General features: G+C 53.3%; 1 protein-coding gene across 7 annotated transcripts; it reads left to right on the forward strand.

The window, feature by feature from the left end:
* Positions 1 to 362: 362 nt before the first annotated feature.
* On the forward strand, positions 363 to 13,504 carry RNF44 (ring finger protein 44). Of its 7 annotated transcripts, none has more exons than XM_040240499.1 (11): positions 363 to 3,492; positions 7,970 to 8,121; positions 8,326 to 8,515; positions 8,910 to 9,077; positions 9,483 to 9,659; positions 9,770 to 9,931; positions 10,014 to 10,138; positions 10,431 to 10,518; positions 10,607 to 10,728; positions 10,857 to 10,956; positions 11,150 to 12,903. In XM_040240499.1, the coding sequence occupies exons 2-11, from the start codon at positions 8,015 to 8,017 to the stop codon at positions 11,210 to 11,212; spliced, it is 1,302 nt and encodes a 433-aa protein (XP_040096433.1). In that variant the 5' UTR covers positions 363 to 3,492; positions 7,970 to 8,014; the 3' UTR covers positions 11,213 to 12,903. The 7 variants fall into 7 exon arrangements, with proteins under 7 accessions (XP_040096433.1, XP_040096434.1, XP_040096436.1 ...); XM_040240500.1 differs by having other exon boundaries at positions 363 to 2,695; XM_040240502.1 differs by lacking the exon at positions 363 to 3,492 and having other exon boundaries at positions 3,501 to 8,121; positions 9,486 to 9,659.
* Positions 13,505 to 16,519: the final 3,015 nt, after the last annotated feature.

Genomic DNA, 16,519 nt, shown 5'->3' on the forward strand with positions numbered 1-16,519 from the left:
TTTCCTTCTCCAGGGCATCTTCCCGACCCAGGGATCAAACCCAGGTCTCCTGCATTGCAGGCGGATTCTTTACCAACTGAACTATGAGGGAATCCCAGAGTGTTAGTCACTCAGTTGTGTCCAACTCTTTTCGACCCCATGGACTGTAGTCTGCCTCTGTGCATGGAATTCTACAGACAAGAGTAGTGGAGTGGGTACATTTCCCTTCTCCAGGGGATCTTCCTAACCCAGGGATTGAACCTGGTTCTCTCTCCATGGCAACCCACTCCAGTATTCTTGCCTGGAAAATCCCATGGACGGAAGAACCTGGTTAGGCTACAGTCCATGGGGTCGCAAAGAGTAGGACATGACTGAATGACTTCACTCACTCACTCCTGCATTGCAGGCAGATTCTTACCATCTGAGCCTAGTAAGGATTCCCATACTGTGGCCTCAGGCAAGTTGCTTCCCTTCCTTGAGCCTCAGATCCTCACCTGTAAAATGAGATTACCCCTGTGGTGTCTCAGTGAAGGCTGAATGTCAGTGCACTTAAAAATGCTGAATCCTCTCAGGCAAGGAGATTACTGAGTGAGACATGAAGTGATCACGACAGGACTGTGTGCAAATCAAATGGCATGAAGTGAAGGTCAGGGTGCATCTAGGCCTGAATTCAAAGATAGGGAAGTTCAGCACAAGCTAGAGACTTCACAGCTTTCTGTAAGAGGTGAGATGGGAGCCAAGCTTCAAGGGGCAGAGCAGAGGAATAGATTGGTAGAAAGGAAGAGTGAGGCAGGGAAGGCCAGAGGGAGCACAGCCATGTAGCTGTGGGAAAGAGGCTGGGGAGAAGTGAGCCTGAAAAGTTTGGTGGGGGAAGCTTGTCTTGTTAAGCACAGCCCTAAAAGCTGGGCATTAGGGAGCCATTGCAGGTTCTACCCCTATCCAGGCAAGCAGGGGTTGGTCTGTGTAGGCACTTTGAGTGTAGGACAGATTTTCTGATTGCTTTTACGGAGTGAGAAAAATAAAAGGTTGGAAGGGATTTAGGGGGAGGGAGAGTTGCTGTTAAGGGGATGGTTAGAGAAAGGCAGCCCCATTTATTCTCATGCACCCATAGTTTAATTGTGATGGAGAGAGTTTGGCATTCCAGGTAATATCTGTAGCATGCCTCCTGAATTTGATCTCTGGTCCCTACAGGTCTGCATATAGCACCTGGATACCATTTTCAGTTTTTGTGTTATTGGCTGCACATCCACAGCATGGTGTCAGATTGTTGCTGCTCTAAACATTACTTGGATAGGCATGTCTGTTCCCCAGACTTCCTTCCTTCAGGGTTGTTTCTATTGGATGCCTCTAAAGGAACGCAAGTTTTAATGACTGGAAATCCTTAAGACATACTGTCTTGCAGTAATTTTCTCTAGAATTTTCAGTAGGTTATACAGAATAGTTTTTTTTTTTTTTTAACAGCAAATATACAAAAGGATATCGAATTAAAAATTTGTCCTCCTGGCCCAGTGCTCTCTTTCAGTTCTCCATGAGGGCAGTTATTCAGCCTCCTGTATATCCTTCCAAAAATATTCTATTCTGATACCGAATATATCCTATTTTAAAAAACATTGATACTGCTACCCTCAGTTCAGTATCTTTCAGTTTTGAAATCTGGGGTTATGAAATATACCAAAGCAGCAGAGAAAATCACACACAGGCACACGCCCAGCAGCCCCACTACACAGGCTTAGCAGATATTTTAACATTCGTGCTGGTATCTCGTGTAGGGCTGATTCGGAGGTAGCCCTGTGTCAGTGCAGCTCCATCTAGAGGAGTCTAGTTATGGATTATGTGTATAGTTTATTAGGCCTGTTCACAGCTCTTGAATATTTTAAATATTATTGAGTTCTCTTTATTTTTTCCCCATCAATATGGAGGTAATACCTCATTTTGTATAATGTCCCCAGGCAGACATGGAGGCAAAGGGGAACGAAGCTAGGCTTTGTCTTGGATTCAAGCTTCACCTCAGCAGTGTGACCTTGGGTTAATGACGCCCCTCTTGATGTTCTTTACCTTTGTAAAATGGGCAGGTTGTAGTAATCCGTCTCATAGGAATATTGTAGAAAACTAAAGACTTCATTGGGTTTAGTTACACTATCCACCTAGGCAAGGAGCTCTCCTACGCCTCGCCTAGAGCAATTAGAGCGCAGGTGGCCTGGAGAATTCCATGGACCGAGGAGACTAATGAGCTACAGTCTAGCGGCTTGCAAAGAATTGGACAGGACTGATGGATTAACGCTTCCTTTTCACGCCTCCTACTCTAGCTTCAAACTGTTCCCCGCCCCTTTCCCTGGCCACGCTTGGGGCGGGGCGGTTAAATGTGTTTGTGACGTCAGCGCGCGCTGGGCCAATCCCCCTTCCCTGTAAGCGTTATTAGCTTATTTGCATGAATTGCCCTTTATTGGTTCGTTGAGCAAGCCAGGCCCGCCCAACTATTTAAAGTCACCGCGCAGTATAAACAAGAAGATGCGGAGCGGCCAGGCCATGATGTCATCGCGGGGCAGTAGCACTCAGAGCTGACGTCATCTCCGGGGAGGTTGCCGGCCCAGGGCTGTTAGAGCCTTCCTAACCACTCAGGCTGGCTTAAGGGACGCTCTTGCCCCGTCGAAGCTCTGGTTCATTGCACTTCAGTGTCCCAGGCGCCGCCCGCGGCCGAGGAGGGAACCATGACACAGTAAGTCCGGGCTGCGGCTCTCCCGGCGGGACCCGTTTCTCGAGCAGGGAGACAGAACCTCAGAAGCATGAGTGATTCGCGAGTTTGCATAGCAAGTTAGAGTTGCAGCCAATTTGTCTTACCCACGTAGAGGGTCTTCCATCTTTAGGTCAGGCCATGTGGCCCCGCCCCTTGCTTGTGATGGCTGCGGTCACTTTAAGTGAGGAGGTGGGGACGACAAGGAGGTTTTTTAAAAAAAAAATCTGCCCTCAAGATGGCGACCCACTAATCACGTGCCGAGTCCCGGCGGGTGATTGGCTCTTGGCACTCCCCGAGGGGAGGAGCTCTGGGCAAGGGGCGGGGCCCTTGCGGGCAGCTGCCGGCTACTGTTTGCCGGAACCTCCTGGCGCGGCCCCGCGAGTCCCCCTCCCGCCCGGCGCGCGACCCCGCCGCTTCGAATGTTGTGAATCAAATGTGGGGTTTGTTACATTCCGCTGCCGCCGCGGACAGTTCTTAAAGGGCCAGCCGCAGGCAGCTGCGCAAACCCGGCCGCGTCCTGCACTGCCTCCTGCTTCCCAAGGGCCTGAGCTGGCCACGCGTGGGCCTCGCGAGGCAGACGGTCGGCGGACGGACAACAAAGAGAGGGCCCCGGAAGGATCCGGACAGCCCCCGGACTAGGGGGTGGGGAAAGGAGCACATTGTTCCGCAGGGCGGGGGCTCTTAAAGGGTCCAGGCAGCATACTCCCACCCCCACCTCCGCCCCCTGCCCAGCTTGGCCGTTCTAGATCGGGAACAAAGGAGTCACGGTGTGGCCGAAGGTGAGTCGGGGACTGAGCCCCCAACTCCCGATTTCTGTATCCCTAGAACTCCTGCCCTCCTTCCCCTGGGACTGGGTATTGTGATCTAGCTGGCTCTGCAGGAGTTAATCAGGGGCAGTCCGGAGTGGGGACTGCGAGGCCTCTAGAATCCGGGACCCCTCCCCACCCCCAGCGCCCCCCAAGGCCGGGCCGAGTCTCCTTCTCCAGAGGCTGAGCGCTGCGGTTGGAGAGGAAGGAGCCGCCCCCTCCCCCTGCAGCCGCCACTTCCTTTGTTGTTGCTTTTGTCTCACGCCGAGCACATGGTCCGGGATCCTCGGCTCTTAAAGTCACAGCGCTCTGGCCCCGACGCCGCAATCTGGCCTCTCGTCCCAGATGTTCCTCTGAGCACAGCACAAAGGAGTGAGAAGGGGGTGCGGGAGGCCCCCATCTGGGCGAGTATCCGTACCACGGCCCCTCCCCCACGCCTGTCCCCTTTCCTAGGGAGGGTTGGTTGAGGAAGCTCCTCGAATCCCTCTACCTGCGCCTGGCCCACATTGAGGAGGGGCTTGCCCTTTAGGGACACTGGTTTCCTTCCCCTATAATGTGACCACCTGGTTTCTTGCGTCTTGCTTATTGTGGCTTTATTTGGGAGCTCTTGGAAGGAGAGATTTCCACCCCCATTTTACAGTTGTGGCAACTGAGTCTCAGAAGGGAAGATTTCCTTGACCAAGGTCACCTAGGGAGTCTGGGCTGGCGCACGACTCTTACTTAACTCAGAGCCTGGTGGTCCTGCCCTTAGCTGCCACCAGACACCACAGTTGGGTAGCTTTGCTTGTCTTCCAGGCAGTGCTGGGCCCAGCATGCCTCTTTTGGGGGGCTGGTGGGAGGGAGTAGGGAGGGGTGCTTTTCAGCCTACCTCAGTCTGCCCCTGTCCTCAGGGCCTCACTTGGCTTATCATCTGCAAAACAGCCCCTATTCCTGCAAACAGCTGCCAGGCCCAAATTATATGTTAGGGTCTCCCTCGACCAGGATGAGGATAGCTGCTTGGGGCACTGAAAGTGCCTGGGGGAGGAGATGGATGCAAGATGCAGTCCCTGCTTCTGGGCAAGATTGGATTTAGGGATGGGACCTTTAGGGCTCTTTTTCAGAGACCTTATTAAAAGCCCAGCCCAAAGGACAAGTGGTAAAAGGCAGAGCAGTTAGGTGGTAGCTTTGCTGTTTGACCTTGAGCAAGTTGCTGGCTCCAACTTTGGGCCTCACTTACTTCTCTCCACAATAGGGCTCGTCAGGATGCCTGAAAGAGAAAGCTCTCCTGATCTCCTTTAGGGCCCGCAGTAGAGATTTGGCATTAAGTAATTCTTGAGGGTACTGATGGTAATGCAAGCCAGGGTTGAAGAAGCCTGGGTCTAGGTGACCAGCCAGGACTAAATCTGACCCGCTTTGGCTTTATAGTCTGGAGTAAGTTACTTCCTTCCTTTGGGTACCAGTTTGCTCAACTGTAAAGTGGGTAAGTTCCCCCTGGGCCATCTCTGTTCCCAGTCAAGAACCAGGGCCCCCTCCTTGCTAGCTGGGGTATTCCCTGAGGGAGCCTGTCTGACTTTCTGATAGTGTAAAGCTCAATTGATACCTGAGCTTTACAGATCACTGCAGTGGACTTTGGGGAGGCCTTACCAGTCCCCTGGGAGCTGATTATTGGCCTGTTCCCATTTTACAGATGAATAAGCTGTGGCTCAGAGAGAGGAAGCAAAGTGCCCAGTCCTCAACCAATACTGGCCAGAGATCAGGGCATCATGTGTTAATAAAATGCAAGGGTGGACACTGTTACCTTTGGCACCATTGGCCACAGCTAGAGGGCTTCTTTCTGGTGGTTGGATTTCCCAGCTCCTTGCCACTTCCCTTTCCTGCTCTGTGGGCGTTTTTGAAGAGGCTGGCCAGAGCAGAATCCCATGGGCCTGGGCCTCTGTGGTTCTTCACCCCTGAGCCTTGACATTGCCCAGCCTTCAGCAAGACAGCATGGTGTAAGAGGAGCAGTTGAGGCCACTGCTATGTCCCTGGGCACTCACCTCCAGCTGACTGGCCTTGGATCTCACTTCTCTCAGTGAGATCTCATCCTCAGTGTCTCCTTCTGAGGGTTGCTATGAAGACTTAACTGGGATGGCACATGGAAAGTATTGTAGTTCTTGTTAATAACTCCCCGTCAGCAGGACTGAGGTCTCTCAGGATCTCTGAGGTCAGTTAGAACAGAGGTTCTTAAGCACTGCCTGTGCTATAGAAACTCCTGGGGAATTTGGTGGAATTCTAGGCAGTTTTGTTCCCCAACCTTCTTAAGATTCTAACCCAAAATGTCTAGGGTGGGTCAGGAGTTTGTTGTTTCAGTTATTTGGGGGTTTCCTCTGAATCTCTCTTGGGCTATGTTTGCTCGGCTGGATCATCAGCAGGAATCGAGGCTGTGTGCATGTGTGTACACATGGTGTTGGGATGTGCACTTGGAGCACACCGGGGGTCACAACCCCAGTCACCTGTGGTGGGCAGGCGGGGAATGGGTCTGGGGTGGCCTGGAGAGAAAGCTCATGCTCAGAGTGAGGGAGTCAAGCAGGAATGAGGGACCAGATTTTCTGCTTCACCACACACACACACACACACACACACACACACACCACTCGCTCTCTGAAAGGCCAAATTTTTATGTAGTCTCCCAATTTTTACTCATTGGCACTAACTTCACTGCCTCCAGACTGATTACATAGACCTTAGACCTATGTTATCAGCTCTCCTGGGTGCATTTACCACATCAGGCCTGCCCTGTGCTGGGTGCAATCTACTGGGCCTTGTCCACCCCTCTGCCAGGTGCTGGCTGGGAGGAGCGTGAATTCCATCTCTTCCGTGGCCTTGGGCCCTGTGCTGTCTTAGCAGGTAGAGAAGAGTCCCCCCTTTCAGGCTCATTGTGAAAGTTAGGGCCCATGCACATAAAGCCCAGCGCAGAGGAGAGGAACAAGGAGTTGAGGGGACAGTACACACACTCCTAACGGTGTGAACAGAGAGGCAGCACTTGAGGCTGTGTGTGGAGGAAGCATAGGAGTTGCGTTCCATGGAGGCGGGGTCCCTGCGGTAGGAACAGCCAAGGGCTAGTCCTGCTAGATGTGCCCTTTAGCTTTGCAGGGCCTGACAGATTCCAGAACTTTCCCTGCGAGGGCCTCATTCCAACCTCTGGAGTTAATCGCCCCCCCTCCCCCGCAACTTGCCCCACCTGGACCCCAGCTCCTGCCCCGCCTCCTTCCCACTCAGCTTCCTCCCTTAGGTTTAGGTTCTTGCTTCCTCTTTTTTCTCAGCAAGCCCTACCTCCCACTTGTGGGCTGTGTTGGGTCAGGTTTGTACAACCCCCTCCAACCCCTTCCTCCTGCCCCAGAGGGCCTGGCTGCATGCCAGACCCACCAGTCCATCAGAGGTTGACTTCCTTTATCACTTCATTGGGTCTTACCAAAATTCTTGGCCTGGACCCTTTCCTGTTGGCAGCAGGGTACAGCAAGAGGCTGTAGTCAGCCCACCGCCCCACTTTGACACTTCCTCTGGCACCTTGAGCAAGTCCTTTCCTGTCTCTGAGCCTCAGTTTTCTCTTCTGCAAAATGGAGCTGACAGTTCCTTCTTTTAAGAGTAGGTGAAATCTCACTTGGGTGGGCACTGTGGTAACAGATTATGGAAAGAAAGTACACAGTCGACCCTCTTTATCCATGCGTTCACATCCATAGATATAACCAACTGTAGGTTGAAAATATTGGGGGGGATATCCATCAAGTTGCAAAAAGCAAAACTTCAATTTGCCCTTTAGGTAGCATTTACATCATATTTACCTAGCATTTACATTGTATTAGGTATCATAAGTAATCTGGAAATGATAGAAAGTCCAGGGGAGGATGTATATAGGTTATAGCAAATATTACACCATTTCACATAAGGGATTATTTAAGCATTCTCAGATTTTGGTATTGTGGGAGTCCTAGAACCAGTGCCCCATGGATACTGAGGGATGACTCCTGACTTGTCTTGGACTGAGAACCCTCAAGGGCAGGAACCAAGTCAGAACCTCTCACATATTAGTAGTGGAAGGAGTATAGTCCTTCTTGAGCCAAGCAGGTGGAAGGGAGGAAGCTGGAGTCCCCTCAGGAACCCCACTACCTGTAGGTCATATTTATAGACCCTTGCACCATGACAGGGTTCCTTGGAGACCCACCCGGAGGGAGCCTTACACCAGAGCCACCTGGCCTGGAAGCATGTTAGCCAGCCCTCTGGACTCCCTGCAGGCCAAGGCTCTCTCTGGTCTGTCCGTCCTGAACCCCAGTGCCAGAGCACAGTGCTGCCAGGGGAGCGCAGGGGCATGGCGGGCGGCATCAGTGGGCTTCTGGAACCAGGGTGCAGAGGTTTGATGCTCCCTCCCTGACCGCTCATGGAGCAAGGGACTGAACTTTCTGTGCCTTAGTCCCTTTGTCGGTTTGCCTCCTAGGGTCGTGTGCCCTGGCCCAGCCCCTCCAGCCCTCTGCCACCCCTGATGCAACCATGGGCTCTGGCAGTGACTAGGTGGGCACCCTCTGCCCCTGGGGGTCAGCGGCGATTCCCTGCAGGACCCAGCAGCAGCCCGGGCCAGCTCTGGGGAAGGTAGGAGGGAACCTCCCAGTCCTATGGATCCTGGAGCCACTTCCATGGGGGCTGTCAGCCTAGGCTGGCACAGGGGCCGGGGGCGGTGGGCCCAGGGCCCTGAGCTGTCTTCCTTCCCCAGTGGGTAGTGGACCTTTGGCTTCTTCCGTGCTCTGTGAATGAGCAGCCCCCGTCAGTGCTACTGGGGCCTCCTCTCTGGTGCAGCCCCAGCCGCGAGGGCCCCCTGGCCAGCCCGCTTGCCCAGGATGAGCGCTTCCCCTCCCAGCAGCTGCCGCCCCGACCAGCACACCTCCCCGTAGAGGAGCGCCGAGCCTCGGCTCCTGCCGGCGGGAGCCCCCGAATGCTGCACCCAGCCTCCCAGCAGAGCCCGTTCATGGTTGATCTCCACGAGCAGGTAGGCAGAACCCCCCACCCCGCACTCCGCCTTGCCGCCCTGGCCTCTGGCAAGTCGGGCCAAGGAGCAGAGGAGCAATACCCTGACTTCACCTTGCTGAACTCATTGCTCCGTTCGGGGAGGCATCTTTAGCCCTGGTGTACAGGTTGGTACATTGAAATGAAGCCCAGAGAAGGGAAGGACCTTCCCTGGCGCAACGGTGGATGAGTGATGGAGCTAGAAAGCCCCTCCCGGGTTCCCAGAGGACTCTCTGGGTCTTGGGACAGGAGGTGGCAGCCGGGTCTATGGTGGGTAGGCCCCAGCTAGAGAAGGGGAGAGAGCTGGCCCGGAGGGACTGTCTCAGCTCAGGGCCAGCCGAGTGGCCTCCCCACAGTTCTGGCTCTCTCTCCTGCAGGTACACCAGGGACCTGTCCCTCTGTCCTACACAGTCACCACGGTGACCACCCAAGGCTTCCCCTTGCCTACAGGCCAGCACATCCCTGGCTGCAGCGCTCAGCAGCTCCCAGCATGCTCCGTGATGTTCAGTGGGCAGCACTACCCGCTCTGCTGCCTCCCGCCCCCGGTGAGTTGAGCACCCGCCCAGGCCTCCTGGTCTGTCTCTAGCTGAAGGCCTCGGGCTTGGGCCTGTAGCAAAACTGAGCTGCACTTAACGGCCCTTAGCTAGGCTGTCAGAGTCCCCTGGGCTCCAGGCCACAGCCTTGTCCAGAAAAGTGTATGTGTACTCATGTCCAGTGGAAGGGCATTGCAGAGCTCAGGGCTGGCCCTGCATCCCAGGGCCTGCTGTATGGTCTGGAGGAGTCACTGTGGGCCTTCAGAGCAAGATGTCCTGCCTGGGAGGCCTAGGCCAGGGCCAGATGGTCCAGAGGACTTCTCGCTGGGTGGAATTGGCCCTGGCCCTGGTCCCACAAACCTAAGACCCAACCCAGAGCCCGGAAGAATGTTCTCCAGCCTCTGCCCCCTTTCTCAGCAGCTGATCCAGGCGTGTACCATGCAGCAGCTCCCTGTGCCGTATCAGGCCTACCCCCACCTCATCTCCAGTGACCATTACATCCTGCACCCCCCGCCGCCAGCCCCACACCCCCAGCCCGCTCACATGGCGCCTCTTGGGCAGTTTGTGTCCCTGCAGACACAGCACCCACGCATGGTGAGTCCCGGCGACGGGTCTGATGCTCCAGGGGATGGTGGGTGGGGCGGGGCCCGGGGGACTCCCCTCGTCACTGACTCTGCCAAACCCCACCTCTCCCCCGCCCGCAGCCCCTGCAGCGCCTCGACAGTGATGTGGATCTCCGGGGGGATCAGCACCCCTTGGGGAGCTTCACGTACTCCACCTCGGCCCCAGGCCCGACCCTGTCGGCGTCCGTGCCCGTGCACTACCTGCCCCACGACACCCTGCACCAGGAGCTGTCTTTCGGTGTGGTGAGTGGCACCCCTGCTCTGGCTTGAGGGTGACCAGGGAGACAGGCCCGTGGCTGACCTGCCCCTGGCCCCCCTCTCACAGCCATATTCCCACGTGATGCCTCGGAGACTGAGCACCCAGAGATTCCGCCTGCAGCAGCCTCTCCCCCCGCCACCCCCGCCGCCGCCCCCACCACCGTATTACCCCAGCTTCCTGCCCTACTTCCTGTAAGTACCTGCACAGCTGCTCCAGAGCTGGGGGGCCGTGTTCTCCTGGGGCCGTTAGTGGTTAGACCCAAACAGGGTCCCACAGAGGTCCCGGGGCTGCTCGAGCCCCCCACTCCCACCCCCCAGCATCCCCAGTAGACCAGACCTGCACACTCACGCTCCCCAATGGGGTCCTTGGTATGAACAGTTCAGAGTTCTGGGCTTGGTTTCATGGTGGGAATCAGGGGAGCCCCCCAAAGCCCTCTATGCCTACTGCCCTTGACCCTGGGCCCTCATGCTTGTCTCCCGCTAGCTCGATGCTGCCGATGTCACCAACAGCAATGGGGCCCACCATCAGCCTGGATCTTGATGTGGATGATGTGGAGATGGAGAACTATGAGGTCCCGTGGAGCCTGGTCCTGGGAAGTGGGGGCCTGGGGGACCTCCAGCCCTGGCCGCCGCTGACTCTCCCCTCCTGCCCGCGTCCAGGCTCTCCTGAATCTGGCCGAGCGGCTGGGAGACGCCAAACCCCGTGGCCTCACCAAAGCGGACATCGAGCAGCTTCCATCGTACCGCTTTCACCCGGACAGTCACCAGTCAGAGCAGACACTGTGAGTGCCCTGGCCTCCTCTTCCAGCCCCCTCCCCGAGCCTCTCTGAGCACATAGGTTTCTAATCTCCCGGATGGGGCTTCGTGCCCTGCCGTCAGTGTGGGGGTGACGCTCTGTGCCTCCTCCCAGGTGTGTTGTCTGCTTCAGTGATTTTGAGGCGCGGCAGCTGCTCCGGGTCCTCCCCTGCAACCACGAGTTCCACACCAAGTGTGTCGACAAGTGGTTGAAGGTAAGGTTCCCATGCTGCTCCCATGTGTGGGGAGGGAGGAGGGGGACTGGAGGGCTTTTCTCTGTGTTCTCTTCGGCATCCAGGAGTTCTGGCTCCACACAGGGAGCCAGGTCCCTACCAGGGAGCAGAAGAGCCTCCGATGGGATGGGGGTTGGGTGAGAGTGGAGTCTTGACACGCGGCTCCTTCTCCTAGGCCAACCGGACGTGTCCCATTTGCCGGGCCGACGCTTCCGAGGTGCCCAGGGAGGCTGAGTGAGGCCCCACAGCCACCCCGGAGAACCCTGCCCAAAGTTCTGGAAACTCGGGGGACCCAGGGAGGGCGTGGTCCCGGCCTGCCCTGCCATTCCTGCCTGCCTCTCCAGAGCTGGTGTCAGGGTCAGCCCAAGAGAAGCCCCTGCAATAAGCCCCTGCATTTGCCAAGCTCCAAAGACTCCTTCCCTGTCTGCCCACCCGTCTACCCACCAGGGAGCAGCCTGAGCGCCCGTGACTCAGTCTCTCTCCTGTTTGCCCTCGGGTCTGTCTCCTTTTCCTGCCAGCACTGGGAGCCAGGGGCCATTCCCCTAGTGTGGCCGGTGGAGGTCGTTGGCCCCAAGATGGGCAAAGGGGGAGCTGTCCGGGGCCGCCTGGTCTCTTGCACTGAAGTGGCATGCCCTCTGTGCAGGTGGCACTGACAGGCGTGGACAGATGGTGGCAGGAAGCCCAAGTGGGTCCTTCCGCCTTGACCCCAGGCAGACTCAGGCAGCCAGGCCGCTGTGAGGGTGGGGCTGGCTCCCTAGAGGGCCCTCAGCCCAGGCACAACATTCCAGCCCCAAGCCCAGGCTGGGGAGCATCAGAGCCAGCCTCCCAAGCAGGTGGGAGGCAGGCTCTGAGCTGAGGCAGATGGGCCCTCTGAGAGGGGAGAGTGACCTCCTGTGTTGCTGATGGCTGCCCTCCCTGGCAGTGACGGTGCCCAGACCCGTGCCCGATCTCCCCTTTCTGTCGTTTTGCATGAACGTGAGGAGCAGCAGTTTTTGTTGATCATTTGGCCCCAAATTGTGTGTAGGATCTGAGGGTGTGGATTTTTAAACAGTCTCTTTTTTTGGTTTAACGGGGGTATAGGGACCAACCGGGACCAAGTGCCCTGGGGGCAGGGAATGGTCCGTGCTATGCCGCCTGGTCTGCATGCATGTGCACGGCTGGGGCTGGGCCGGGTGGCTGGCGGTTGTGGGTGGGGTTGGGGGGTCTGTGCTCAGCTGATAACTGCCATGCACTGTACTGCACACGTCCCCAGAGCCTCCCGGGACCGGACGCTTTTCAGGGCATTTCTCCCTCTAGCCAGGACCTGTCTCCCACCTGCCTGGGCGTGTCTCTTCCAAGGAAGTCCCAGGAGGACTGGGTCCAGGGAGGGTGTGGACCCACCTCCACGGGCCCCCTCCCAGCTTGAGCCCTGCCCTCCAAGGTCTGGAGGAGCCCCCATAGGGTCTGGCTGAGTTCCCCACCCTTGCCCTCGTGGTCCCATTCCTTCTCTTCCTCACCCCCCAGCTGGGGTTGCTGCCCTGAACGAACCGCGTGTGGGGCCGGCACATCCTAGCAGGCAGCCCCTGGCGCCTGCTGCCTCAGGGATGCTCCAACCACCCTCGTTCTCCAGCAGCGGCCCTGGCTTCCCGCCACCCCCCAGCCTGCCATGGGGCCCCATCAGCCTGGCCCCACCCCGTGGAGAACCCAAAGTCTTACTGTATATAACTCCAGGTGACATTTCTATATTTATAGCAGTGTTGAAAACCCCACGTTTTACACGGAGAACCACCCTCTCCAACCCCCCCTCCCTTCCCCACCCCCAAAAAAGGTTTTCAGAACCCTTTCCAGTTCCTGGGGCAGGCGGAAACAGGCTCACGGATTGTGTGTCGGCTGCAGCAGTGACTCCAGCGAGCAGCTGTTGGGGGGGAAACAACATTAAAAAAAAATCACTTAAAAAAAAAGATTTATAAGACAATTATTTAGGATGTTTGTGATTTGCCGACCTTGCTATAGATGCCATGTTACCAATGATTTCCTGTGGTGGGGGCTTGTCATTGTTTACTGTTTTATTTACCAACTTCTGGCCTAGGCATGACAGTGGGCTCCATCCCCCAGCCCTGGCTGGGTCTAGCACCTGTGTTCTGTGTTAGAAAGGTCTTTTATATATATATATATAGTTACATATATATATATAAACATGTAATTTGGGGGGGCCCTATTCCTTGCACATTTTACAGTTACCTCATTTTTCCCATGTATGTATTTGAGAAAATGCTAATATATAGAGAAAAAAATGGTTCTTAAAGCTTAAATGTGTGGTTTTTTCCATTCCATTGGATTCACATTGGTTTGTAGCATTTAACATAACTAGTATGTTGTATTATATATGTGTATACCGATTGAAATTTTTAACAGATTTGTACTTTTTTTAAAATGAAAGTTGCTAGTTCTGCTTGACCAAGTAGTGCAATCATTATTTTTTTTAATATTGTTGCTGATTTCAGAGGGATATTCACTAATAAATGTATGATGTATATCAAGTATTGCCCAAGCTGCTCTTGGCTGCCTGTGTCCTTACTGTTTTAACGGGAAATAGGGCAGGGGGCATCAGTCTGAGAGTGGGTAGGGGCCTGGGATGAGACGGGCAGAAAAGATTGTTCTTTGCTTTGGAACCTTAGGGAAAATGATCTCTTGATGGAGAGAGGTCTGTGGATCCAGTTCAGTGATAACTTACTCTGAGCCAATCTGCTTCACAGGCAAACTAGATAGGATTCTGTTGGCAACTGACAAGATTCCATCTCACCGGTTTGAGGAAGAGGGCACTTACTAGTCTTGTCATTTACATTCTGGAGGTAGGTTTTGCTTCATCCTGACTAGATCTGACTCGCTCTTGTAAGAAACCAAGGTCTCACTTCATGTTACAACTTTGTTCTGCACGATACTTCCTGGTAGCTCTACCTTAGCTTAGTTCAGTTGCTCAGTCACGTCCAACTCCTTGCTACCCCACGGACTGCAGCATGCTAGACTTCCCTGTCCATCACCAACTCCCGGGGCTTGCTCAAATTCATGTCCACAAGTTGGTGATGCTGTCCAACCATCTCATCCTCTGTCGTCCCCTTCTTCTGCCTTTGATCTTTCCCAGCATCAGTCTTTTCCAAGGAGTCAGTTCTTCACATCAGGTGGCCGAAGTATTGGAGTTTCAGCTTCAGCATCAATCCTTCCAATGAATATTGAGGACTGGTTTGATCTTGCAGTCCAGTTCAATTCAGTTCAGTCACTCAGTCGTGTCCAGCTCTTTGCAACCCCATGAATCGCAGCACGCCAGGCCTCTCTGTCCATCACCAACTCCCAGAGTTCACCCAGACTCAGATCCATCGAGTTGGTGATGCCATCCAGCCATCTCATCCTCTGTCGTCCCCTTCTCCTCCTGCCCCCAATCCCTCCCACCATCAGAGTCTTTTCCAATGAGTCAACTCTTCGCATGAGGTGGCCAAAGTACTGGAGTTTCAGCTTTAGAATCATTCCTTCCAAAGAAATCCCAGGGCTGATCTTCAGAATGGATTGGATCTCCTTGCAGTCCAAGGGACTCTCAAGAGTCTTCTCCAACACCACAGTTCAAAAGCATCAATTCTTCGGTGCTCAGCCTTCTTCACAGTCCAACTCTCACATCCATACATGACCACAGGAAAAGCCATAGCCTTGACTAGATGGACCTTAGTCGGCAAAGTAATATCTCTGCTTTTGAATATGCTATCTAGGTTGGTCATAACTTCTTTCAAGGAGTAAGCGTCTTTTAATTTCATGGCTGCAGTCACGATCTGCAGTGATTTTGGAGCCCAGAAAAATAAAGTCTGACACTGTTGCCACTGTTTCCCCATCTATTTCCCATGAAGCCGTGGGACCGGATGCCATGATCTTTGTTTTCTGAATGTTGAGCTTTAAGCCAACTTTTAGTCCAAGGGACTCTCAAAAGTTTTCTCCAGACTCTCAAGAGTTTGCTCTAATTCAGTGTCTCCTAATTTAGCATCATCTCCATGCAAAAACTTTTTTTTTTCTAATTCTCTCTAATTAGAATTATTAGTAATTCTAATAGTTTCTGATCTGGAGTCTTGTTAAACCAGCACGTTGCACACCCACTCCTGAACCCTGTGCTACCATTAGGGAGTTAGAACAGCATGACTGGCCCAGCTGCATTACATACATCCCCACCCATGGGTCCCACTGAACCTACAAAAATTAAGCTGCTCATCCTCAAGCTCAGTGGGGACAGAGGGCCCTAGAGCCACCATAGGGACCAGACTGGTGAGGTGGAACTTTCCTCTTCTCCATGATGGTGTGTGGTATTGCAGGGCTGCCTACTGACTTGTTAGTATGTCAGAGCAGCATGGTTGGGAGCAGGAGCTGCCAGCTGGGGACAGGAGACCTGCTGTGTCTGTGATGTCACCATCTGTGACCTTGGTCAGGGCACTTGTCTTTCAGCCTTTGAATAGTTTGCAAATTAGGGGACAGACTCAGTTGAGTGGTTCCCTAAGTGTTTCAGAGAAAGTCATATGAAACATAATAGGGTTTGTGTAAAAAACTGCCGTGCGATAAAGTAAGTTTGGGAAACTCCATGTTGAGGATCAGCTTTTATCACAGGGCTTCTCTGAGCCTTGGCTGTGCTGCTGTGAATCTATAGCAGTTCATATACACTCTGGGCAGCATTTCCTGTGTTGGGCTTCTTCAGCCACATGCAGGTCCAGGTTGCATCTGGAGCACACCCCGGGGCATGGTGAACTAGACCAGTGGTAGAAGCTGAGTTCCCAGACTGAGCGAACTGTCAGATGGGGAAATCTCTAAGCTCCTTTTCAGTATTTCAAAAAGCCTGTAGGAAAGAAAAACACACAGATAATAACTGATGCAAAAAAAATTTTTTTTGGACAAAATTCAACATTCATTCTAAATAATAAAACTTTACAAGGTCATCTATACAAAACCTATAGCTAACATCATCCTTTATGATGTGAAAGACTACTTGCTTATCAATCCTGAGATCAGGACAGGCAAGGATATCTGCTTCTATTCAACATACTGGAAGTCTGAGCCAGCACAACAAGGCAAGAAAAAGGAAATGAAATTAGGAATGCAGAAATGGGAGAAATAAAACTAACACTATTTGTAGATGATATGATGAAGATCTACGTAGAAAATTCCAAAGAATCTACAAATACCTAGAACTAAATGAGTTTGTCAGGTTTGTCAGGCTATAACATAAGTAAACAAAAATTAACTGTATTTCCATATACTAGCAGGGAACACGTGGAACTCAAGAATAAAAACCTGATAATATTTAAATCACTTGAGAGAAAATGAAATGTATAAATCCAACAAAACGTAAGACTTCTATGTTGAAAACTACAAAACACTGATGAAACAAGGCAAAGATCTACATAAATAGAGAAATCTGTCGTATTCTTAGATTGGAAGACTCGGCATAGCAAATTGTCACTTCTTCCCAAATTGATTTCTAGGTTTAATGCAATTCCCATTAAAGTCCAGTAAAGCTTTTTTTTTGTTTGTTTTTTTG

The sequence above is a fragment of the Oryx dammah genome, unplaced genomic scaffold (assembly GCF_014754425.2).
Source record: "Oryx dammah isolate SB20612 unplaced genomic scaffold, SCBI_Odam_1.1 HiC_scaffold_5, whole genome shotgun sequence".
Taxonomy (NCBI): domain Eukaryota; kingdom Metazoa; phylum Chordata; class Mammalia; order Artiodactyla; family Bovidae; genus Oryx; species Oryx dammah.

Excerpts from the sequence above, each read along its gene's own strand:
- RNF44 (XM_040240499.1), top strand. The coding sequence starts at position 8,015 with ATGCAACCATGGGCTCTGGCAGTGACTAGGTGGGCACCCTCTGCCCCT. Across the intron at positions 10,139-10,430 it reads AGCTTCCTGCCCTACTTCCT|CTCGATGCTGCCGATGTCAC; the intron begins GTAAGTACCTGC and ends GTCTCCCGCTAG. Across the intron at positions 10,519-10,606 it reads TGGAGATGGAGAACTATGAG|GCTCTCCTGAATCTGGCCGA; the intron begins GTCCCGTGGAGC and ends GCCCGCGTCCAG.